Source organism: Mus musculus, chromosome 1 (genome assembly GCF_000001635.26).
Source record: "Mus musculus strain C57BL/6J chromosome 1, GRCm38.p6 C57BL/6J".
NCBI lineage: Eukaryota > Metazoa > Chordata > Mammalia > Rodentia > Muridae > Mus > Mus musculus.
In genome coordinates, this window is record NC_000067.6 from 166,307,165 (window position 1) to 166,317,576 (window position 10,412).

The 10,412-nt window shown below is 46.4% G+C and overlaps 1 protein-coding gene across 8 annotated transcripts in view; it reads left to right on the top strand.

Annotated features, from left to right (window-relative positions):
* The window catches only part of Ildr2 (immunoglobulin-like domain containing receptor 2), a 62,773-nt gene extending 53,105 nt beyond the window's left edge, over positions 1-9,668 (top strand). For 7 of the 8 annotated variants that reach the window (XM_011238731.2, NM_001164528.1, NM_001357428.1 and 4 more), the window contains 3 exons: positions 556-769; positions 1,683-2,379; positions 3,596-9,668. In XM_011238731.2, the coding sequence (XP_011237033.1) occupies positions 556-769; positions 1,683-2,379; positions 3,596-3,631 (947 nt within the window). In that variant the 3' untranslated portion in view covers positions 3,632-9,668. The remainder of the gene's footprint in view (positions 1-555; positions 770-1,682; positions 2,380-3,595) is intronic. The other variant, NM_001357432.1, reaches the window with a different exon arrangement.
* The last annotated feature ends 744 nt before the right edge of the window (positions 9,669-10,412 follow it).

Genomic DNA, 10,412 nt, shown 5'->3' on the forward strand with positions numbered 1-10,412 from the left:
ATTACACAGCAGGAGCGTGGTCTAAAAGGTAAGTGAACTGAAACCAAGGTATATGTCCTTCACCTTGACTTTGAGCCATTTGGAGAGCAGAATGGGCCTCTTCTAAAGCACGGGGTTCATACTGGCTCTAAAGACCCCCTTTTGGGACCGGGCCAGCAGTAGAGAACATGCTATTAGTAGTGGCTTTTTTTTTCCCCTTCCTCTCTTGGCCCAACATAGCCTGAATCATTGAAGTTCACCGCAGTGATTATATAGGACAGAGAAAAACATTTGAACAAGGGAGATCCGGGAAGCCTGCCTTAGGTAGAACAAAGACAATTGTCTCCCTATTCCAAGAACAGCATGTAGGAAGCCTCCCTCTCTGTAAGCAAGTTGGGTTTGAGATGGAGCCAATTCCTGCTGAGTAACACAAATACCACCTGTGATCATCTACAGCTCACACTGGTCAGGACCATGGCTCCCAGGCAGAAGATTCTGGAATATGCGATCATAGCCCTTAGCAGCACTCCCTTCCAATCATTTAGAAAACCATGGTGCCTGCTTTTGTTCCTGCAGATAACAACACCATCTCGGAACTCAGCTCCCTGCATGATGATGACAGCAATTTCCGCCAGTCTTACCACCAGATGCGGAATAAGCAGTTCCCTATGTCTGGAGACCTGGAAAGCAATCCTGACTACTGGTCAGGTGTCATGGGAGGCAACAGTGGGACCAACAGGGGGCCAGCCTTGGAGTATAACAAAGAGGACCGTGAGAGCTTCAGGCACAGGTGACGGCCATGAGTGGGAAGGGACCACTGTGTATCTGTTCTTCTGTTTCTATAGACTATGGAATATCTCTTACATATATTACACCCTTGTGATACTGTGTGTGAGAAGTAACCAGTTAAGCCTTTTTGAAATGAGTGTCTTGGGTCCCGTAATGAGACACTCTCTCCATATGTTTTATCCTAGAACCTTTAAAGAACCCACTATCTTCACCACCCTGATCATTTGTCATAAGAATGATGATCATGCCACCATCTCTTGTAATTAATCCTTATACTTCTAAAAAGCAGCTACTGTTTATGTTCCTATTTTAAGGCCAGGAAATAGAAAGTTCCAGATGCTAAGGAACTTGCCCAGGGTGATAAGTCCAAGCAACATTTAATAATCTGTGTGACAGCTCGATTCCTGAATGGCATGCCTGCACTCATTATCTGTCCTTGGAGGACAGTAGGTACCTACCCCCCCCCCCATTTCCTTTACCCACTGCAGAGGTCTCAGGCCTCTTGACTTAATAGGCAACTTGGTCCCTGCCCCGGAGAGAGATACAATCCTTTCTATGTTAACAATTATTCCTGGTCTCCTGGGACCAGAGCTGTGTGTTGCTGTTTGCTGTGGTTGTGAGGGTGGGTGAAGTAAAACATGTGGCTGTCACCCAGGGGTCTCAACACGATAACAAGCTGATCTGTGTGTTTCAGCACTACACAGATCACAAGGTATTTTCAGATACACAACCATTCTGGTCTTCCACACAAACTCAGGAGAGAGCCAGGATTGCTCTGGCTGAACTCGCAGCACAAAAGGTGCCAAAGTTGATTCATCCTGCTGGGCTGAGGGGTAAGATACACCTGGGCCCCTGAAACTCCAGGGGCGCGCTGCAAGGTTTCCATGCAATAACCAGTGACCATCTGCCCGCAGCCAGCAGCGCTCCAAATCTGAGATGCTGTCGCGGAAGAACTTTGCCACGGGCGTGCCGGCCGTGTCGATGGACGAGCTGGCAGCCTTCGCAGACTCGTACGGCCAGCGGTCGCGGCGCGCCAATGGCAACAGCCACGAGGCGCGGGCGGGGAGCCGCTTCGAGCGCTCGGAGTCGCGGGCCCACGGTGCCTTCTACCAGGACGGCTCGCTGGATGAGTACTACGGGCGCGGACGCAGTCGCGAGCCGCCGGGAGACGGGGAGCGTGGCTGGACCTACAGCCCCGCACCCGCACGCCGCCGGCCGCCAGAGGATGCGCCTCTGCCGCGCCTGGTGAGCCGGACCCCGGGCACCGCGCCCAAGTACGATCACTCGTACCTGAGCAGCGTGCTGGAGCGCCAGGCGCGGCCGGAGAGCAGCAGCCGCGGGGGCAGCCTGGAGACGCCGTCCAAGCTGGGCGCGCAGCTGGGCCCGCGCAGCGCATCCTACTACGCCTGGTCGCCGCCAACCACATACAAAGCTGGGGCCAGCGAGGGCGAAGACGAGGACGACGCGGCGGATGAGGACGCGCTGCCACCCTACAGCGAGCTGGAGCTGAGCCGCGGAGAGCTGAGCCGGGGCCCGTCCTACCGTGGGCGTGACCTGTCCTTCCACAGCAACTCGGAGAAGAGGAGGAAAAAGGAGCCCGCCAAGAAACCCGTGAGGGCTCACCCCCATCTCTCTGGAGCTGGGTCCGGGAATGGGGGTTGGGGGGTGGGTGAGTTATGAGGTTGCAAGGCCGCCTGGCGGAAAATATGCTCATGGAGGCTGAGTCATCAGTTTCACACTATCCAGGGGCAGGTGGAGGAAGTAAGAGTGGGACCATCAAGAGATGGCAACATCAACAAAACATATTTTTAAAAGTAGATAATGTATAGGTGATTGTGGAAAAGACCTTCAAAGGGCTCACATTCCCGCTAGCCTTTACCCAGAATTTCTGTGAACTGCGTGCAAGCTATTTTGTGCGTGCTTATGCGGACATTCCAGAGAGTGATGGCTATTTACAAAGGGCCCACTTCTGCCTGTTGAATGAGTGAATACTGAGTCCCGTCATTACCTTGCATGTGTGACAGGACCCTTTGCTTCTGCTCAATTCTCTTGTAAATGGACGTACATAGACTTCATTGCATTCTCTGTACACTTTTCCTTCAGCCCCTGAAAGAGCTCTGGACTTCGGAAACATTGGGGAAACAGTCACGTGTCCACAGGGGGGGGCACCGAAGTACTCCTGCACTCCTCCCCTGCTATACACTTTTTTATATCACTCTCCATGCTCGAGAATTTCTGTTTATCAGCTAACCTGACAGCACTCTTTTTTTCCAGACTCTCAGCTGGGTTGGCCTGCCTACCTTCCTGCCTTTTTTCCTTTTCAATGGAGCTCGAACCCAGGGCCTTGCCCATGCTAGACAAGTTCTCTATCACTGAGCTGCATCCTCAGCTCTGGGCACTTTTCAGTATACAGTATAGGGAGCAGGAGAGTGGACAGGAAATAGGTGTTCGACACTATATTCATTTCCCCAAGCGCCTAAGCGGCTTTGCTTGTTCTTGAAACTAGAGACATGCAATGACCGAGGAAGGTACCGTGAGTGAGGAAGAAACTCTCAGGAGACTTCAGGTTAACAACACACCATCCACCTGTCAGTATTCTTGAGACAATACCAAGTTATTCTGAGGCCATGGAACTGGGTTCTATCTGACATATGTTGGCTTTAGCATTTTCTGGGCTTTGGGATAATCACCAGAAATCTAACAAAGTCTAGAGTCAAGGTGTGCCTGGATTTGATCAGGTTTTCAGCTCTGCCCAGTTAGCCACTAGTTGTGTCTGTTGCTTTCTCAGTCTGTGGTTTAATGGTGGGCTCTTTTTGCTTTTCCCTAGGGCGACTTTCCAACCAGGATGTCCCTTGTAGTCTGATACTTATAAGACACCTCTCTGGATGACTGGAAATCAGATGCAGACTATGGAGACAAGACCCAAATCTGAGAGCCGGCAAGCCTAGGATCTTCTCTGGCCAGCAACCACCTTGGAAGCTTTGCTGATCTCTGCTTTGGCAAGGGATCCTCCTTTAAGAAGGCTGATTTCAAATCTTAGTGCCCATCTATCTCGAGCAACTTACCAAGAAAACGCTCTGTGAGAACATATCACGTAATAACCGACCAAGTTTATCTTACACCCCCACCCCCACCCCCATTTCCTTAGCAGAAACAAGACTCTGCGTCCAGTTCTGAAGCTGGAAGCTTTGAACCCCTGATCTCTAGAAATTACCTATGCCTGCAGTATGTTTTTCTACGAGTGCTATTCTGTGCTTAGACAGAGGAATTTACTACTACAGTTAGAAGACCGTCTGCTCACAAGAGAGATAAATGGTAAAATGGACCTTGTATCCCCTTGCTTCCAGTCACTGGTCAATGAGTCTTGTTATGCTAAAACCAGAAGGCCTTTAGTGAGCGTACTGGCCGTGACCTCCTGGGCAATCACAGAAATGGCTTCAATTTGCTGCTCTGACTCACAATTCTAAGTGGCTGGGACAAACAGAGGAGAGCATTTTGAAAAACCATCTTAAGTGGTCTTTCTTTTTCCATTCAGAGGACACAAACTGCTTTTCATCTTTCTGTCGAACAGAGTGACAATCCTAAGGTTCTCCCTGCCCAGCCCACACTGGTCCCTCTCTTCCCTCCCTCTCCTGGTCTTTTCAGGGCTGGTGCCTCTGAGGGTGTTCCACTCCATGCTTCAGTGTGAATAGCTTGTCATCAGGTGCCTTTGACAGATGCTTCAAACAAACATTTGAGAGAGAAGAAAAGCAGAAGTCGGTGATACAAAATGAACAGGAAATGATATGTAGGCTCATTATATTTTGAATGTGGGTTGTTTCCCCACAAACACACTCAGATTTGTTTTTGTTTTTATTTTTGGATTTGTACTTCACTTAAGAATTATTTCTACCATCCTGATTCTGCAGCTGTTGGGCACCAGGGAATGTGGTGTCCACATCTTTTGGCCTCACTGGCCCACCACTATTGATGCTTTGGGGAAAAGAAGGACAGCACTTCCTCTTCCTGCCATTGCAAAAAAAAAAATTGATTTTTGCCTGAATCCCAAATTGAACTTTTGTAGGTAAACTGCAAAAGTGGCCACAAACTCTTCCCCTCTCATGTTCCTGTGAAGGGATTTGTCCTCTTGCTGCCACAGGCCCTGCCAAATGCACCTCAGCTATCCTACATGATGAGAGAAGAGCCTGGTCACCACCGTCATTATCTGTGCCCATCTTATCAACTTTAAGCAGACTTGGAAGAACATCTAGCCACGACCAACAAAAGAACTGCCTAGCTGAGCCGAGCCCAAACTGGAGATTCCCGCTTGAGAGGAGACATTCAGCATTCCTGTGTTCATTTATCATTGACGATAAACCTCCCGTCAGAATATTTGTCTCTGGTCGGTTACTCACCCAACCTTGGGTGTCACACAACCTTCACTTTTGTTAGCAGACTTTTCAATCTGCATTATTGTGGTGAGACACGTGACTGGATGAAGTGACTGGAGCAAGGGGATGCTTGCTATCCCCTAATCCAGTGGTGGTCTACTTCTACTTATTGATCTACATGTAGTCTCTGATTCACTGGTCAGTATTTCCATGGCCACGTGACTGGAATTCCAGAGTCCATTCTGTTAGCATCCATTATACTTCATGAGATTTCCAGAAAAGGTCCTCTGTGAGTGGTGTAAGAGCTGCTGGGTTAGGGTGGGTGTTGGGGGGTGGAATCATTACTTGGAGGAGAACTGGCCTGCCAAAGGACTTCACGGTTGCTTTGGCCTGCCCTAGATGGATCAGGAGGATACTTCAGCCCAATGCTGGCACTTCCAAGGGCTGGAAGACAAAAGCCATAACCCTTGTGCTGAGTTTTAGGTTTGTTAGTGTCCCTGGCCTCAGAACACCTAGGTCTGATCTGTCTGTTTGGGCTCTAAATCAATATGGCAAAAACATCATTTCTTAGTCACCAGCTTTTGATTTCAACTTGCTCAGGCACTTTTGAAGAATATTGGATAGCCGCAGTAGCTATTGTTATACTGAGCACTGTGTCAGGCTTCTTAGCACCAAAGAGCCCCATAGCACAGGCTACAGAGACCAAATATATTGCTTTATAGAGCCAGGGGCGTGTATGAGCTTGGGGAAAGCTGAGGGATCGATGAGTGAAAGAAAAAAGTTAAAATTGGAAACATAAGGTTCTAAAGACAACAAGTCTATAGGCTGACAAATTAAAAAAAATTTCAATGTAGAGAAGATAACAGGCTTTCAATATAACGGGGGAAAGTGGGGCACAGATTGTTCTTTATAGGGCATGAGTCACGTGGGCTTCCAGACCTTCAGTACAGAGGAAATTCAGTTGCTTCTGGGTCCGTGGATAGGAGATGATCTGAATGGACAAGGCTAAGCTGGCCGTCCTTGATGCCCTCGACATTTCTTTACACACCCCTTTGTTTCTTCTCCAAATACTGTGTCCTGTACAGGAAGTGCCTATGCGTATTAGTTCCTTTCCTGTTTTTCTAGGGCATAAGCAAAGTGTAAGAGGTGATCTCCATCCACTGATCCCCTACAATTTAAGAAGGAAGATAAGTCATGCCCAAGAAAGGATGAGTATATTTTATGCATATGATAAGAAATAGTGCTATGGATAAATTATAATAAACCCAGAGATTTAAAGTTTTCTTTAAAAACAAAAACCTTAAATGGGAATATTTTGATATTTAAGTGTTGTGTGTTTGTCCATCCATCCCATTTTTAGGACATGCTCAGTGATCTGCAAAGCCAGGCTGTAGAAGTCTGAGCTGAAAGGAGGTGAAGGAGAAGAGAGAGGGATGAGTGGCCTCAGGGAGGAGGGAAGAGAGTAGAGGCCCGCTTACAGGAGCTTCTGTCTCTGTCTGTGACTCACAGCTGAGTCAGGGACAAGCTGGAGGAGGGAGTATGGAAGCAGGTGGCAGGAGAGGTCCCCTGGTGCTCAGAGCTCTTCTCTAGGCTATGTATAGACTCATTAGGAGACTCAGGACTGTATTCAGTTCTTCCATCCAAGCAAGCCCAGGGGAGCTTGGGATTTAGTCCTCCTGGCACTTGTATCTACAGCTTGGGGTGCAGTAGCACCTCACATGGGTTGGGGACCTCACCTCCCTTCTCATGATCCTCACTCTGCATGTGGTGTAGGGGTGGGCACCCCAGGGTGAGAGGGGGCTGGCGCTACATATAAAAATCTGGTTAGATCCGAAGCAGTCTTTGAGAGGAGTGGAGTAACTAACAGACACCGCTTTGGCTCATCTGCTCTCCATCCATTTCTAAATAGATGGATAAGCCATCATCCACATTTATGGAGTCACAAACCAGTCAGATCTTTAGATTCCCAATCTATAGGCCTTTCCTGCTGGATCTGTGTTTTTGCAAAATTGCCTAGTCATAAGAATTACTTGCCTAGGGACTGGAGAGAGATGGCTTAACAGTCAAAAACACTGCTTTAGCCGAGGACCCGAGTTTGGTTCCCAGCACTCTACTAATGCTCACAGCTGTCTGTAACTTCAATTCCAGGGACCCACTGATCTCATAGAGCATCTGGGAGCACTAAACTCACATGGTACGCATATATACCATCAAAAAACTCTCAGGCACACAAAATAAAAATAAATACATTGTTAAAAACTGAAAAAGAAAGGGGCTGGAGAGATGGCTCTGTGATTACGTGTGCTGGCTACTCTTCCAGAGGACCCACATTCATTTTTCAGCACATGGAGACTCCCAGCACCAGTTCAGACACACACACACACACACACACACACACACACACACACGAAGGCAAAATACACACCTAACAAAGAAATAAAGCATTTAAAAATACTTGGTAAAACAATTACTTGCCTGGGGGACTGGGATGTGGCTCAGTTGGTAGAGCGCTTGATTAGCATGCACAAAGCCCTGGTTCAATCCCTAGCACAATAAACTAGGGGTAGTGGCACATGCCTGTGATCCCAACATCTGGGAGAGTTTCAAGTTCAAGGTCATCCTTGGCTACATAGTGAGTTCAAGGTCACCCTGGGCTGTATGATACTCTGCCTTAAAGAACCAAACACTGAAAATAACAATGAAAAAACACAAGGATTACTGACTGCCACTGTCACAAATGCTGTTGGACTGTACCTTGGAGAATGGATGGGTGGATCTGGAGTAAGGATTTGTATTCTGAACATATCCTTTTAGAATGCCTTGTGGTAGATGCATTTGGGTGGTGCTATACTGGATCATACCTCTGGTGCACCCCTATCTGCTGGCCAGGAATATTGTTTGTGCTGTGGATTATTTCATTCCAATATCACTGTGAGGTCCCTCTAACTTCCTTAGGTCTGGCACTGGTGTGGCATCCAGCAGTCCCAGCTATGACACTGGAGAATGGCTCACCAGAGTCAGGCTGAAAGGAAACATTTAAAGGGAGGGGGTTGGAGGACCTCCCCCCGGGAGGCTTCTTGACATGTTCCAACTCCCAGAATAGTGATATGTTGTGACAGGCTGAGATCAGACAACAGGAATTACAGACAATTTTCTTATTCCCTTACCATCCTGAATAAAACTTAGCTCATGAATAGAAAAAAAAAAAAGCCATCAGAGAAAATGGCAAACGTAAATCATTTTTAAAGGGTAAAAATTAAAAGCTTTGCTAATAACATAACTTTCATGCTAGGACCAAAAGTGGGTGGAGAAAAAAATAGTAAAATATATATTACCTATTCCAAAACTGATTTAATTGCAGCCAGAATCTTATGGAAGTTTAGAAGTGATGTATAGAGTACAGGAATCACCCATGGAAATTCTAAGGTCTTAGAAAGCAAAAGGTTCCCTACCAGGACCTACCCCCTAGTCACTTGGGATTACCTGTGAAGCTCAAAGGCCCTAGTGGCATCAAAGGTGAGTAAGAAGAAGCCGAGATGCTTTAAGCAACAGCGTGAGGTTGGCATCAACGGGGCACATTTGTTCTTCACAGCAAGCCCAGTGTTTTCCCATCTTACCCAATGTGGAGCTGGGTCTGAAAGTGTGCCAAGTGATCACCTATTGCCAAATAGCTTTTAGTCTTTAGATGGCCTTCTGACTGTCCAGGTCCTAAGCCTACAGTAATCACGGGCCCAGCCTCTAGTGTGTTCTCTTCCCAAGCAGGTGGATAGTGGAGAGAGCCCTGACTCAATATTCACTCACACATCATTGGTGAGGAGAAGCTAGGAAGGCAGGCATTTGCCACTTCATCTATCCACAGGAGGTTCCTTGAAGTCTGCCCTGAGAAGGAGGTGTCTTTGCTGGGGAGGATCTTCATCATCAGCATCAAGCTGTGAGGGGAAAGGCTTTGACAAAAGGGTTGCCACTTTCTGAATTCTTCTCAAAGAGGAATTTCTAAGCCAAGCTACAGATTCATCCAGGCTCAGAATTCCATGGCTGTGGGCAGGAGCTGTCATCTTCACTATATTTTGAGATACATTTTTTTTTAGGTAGAACTCGAGGTCCAGATCTAGAGGGGGATAAGGACGATGAGAAGGATAAAGTTGTGGCAGTTGAGCTAAAAGTCATGTTCGAGTTTTTTGGTGGGTCTGACTGGACAGGGGAAAATGTGGTCCGACTTCTTTTATCTAAAAGTTTGGGAAAGATACCCATAGCTTCTCTCTTGCCATGTTTATTAACAAAGATGTTAGACACTACTCCATGAGAAATGTCCTTGTGAAAATAAAAACCATGCCATCAAAAGAGTCGGGTGCAAAGATGCCTACTTCATGAGAATCACCTGCCCAGTTGTTTTTGTGCCTTGTCTGTGACATCAAAACTGAAACACTTATATCACTGTCACTCATGGTTTTCTTTTCCTGTGTCATACATACAAAGTGCATTTGATTGTAATGATTTAAAGTAAATAAAGCATTTCATCTACTTTTGTTATAAAGAACTCAATTAATTATGTTACAATCTTACAGTTTGTGCTCTCTCCAAGATTTAAAAAAAAAATTACATGAAGTGACCTGTATGGAACTGGTATTATGAAGCTCAGTGCTTAGTACTGCTATCAAAATAATAACAATGATTAATAATAGTAATGATATACACACTCTCCAAAGAATGGTCTAAGTACTGTAGAGGCAGATGTTGGCAGTTAATGTGTGTTCCAGCAGACTTTAATGAGCTGTGGGCTGGGTGAATTCTGTTGACACCCACTGTGACATCAGGACATATGTTATCTACATATGTAGATATGGTAGTTGGACAATGATGGTACCTGGCTCATATTCAGGAAAAGAGCCTTTGCCTGACTCTTTAGAGAAGGGAGAGGAGAGCCGTTCCGTGGGAGGACATTTTAGTTTCTGAAGAGATTTGGAAATTCCTCAGTACCATAATTAAGGGAAGGCAATTAAAAACCTTTGTGAGCATAAACAGCGGTAAGTAGCTCGTGGAGCTATTAATCTCTTTGATGGCCAGGTCCTGTCAAGAGATTCCAGAAAACCTGTCTTTGCTTGAAACGTTTGGGCTTAACTCTCTTCTTTTAGTAATTCTGTTAAAATGTTTCTATGTAGGTTTAATTTAAAAATAGACTCTAAAGCAGTTAAACTCATACCTCTTCTGGACTTCCTTCTGTTTGGCTAATGTTTTAACTCCATCTTGATTTTTCCAGCCCTTATAAAATAATAT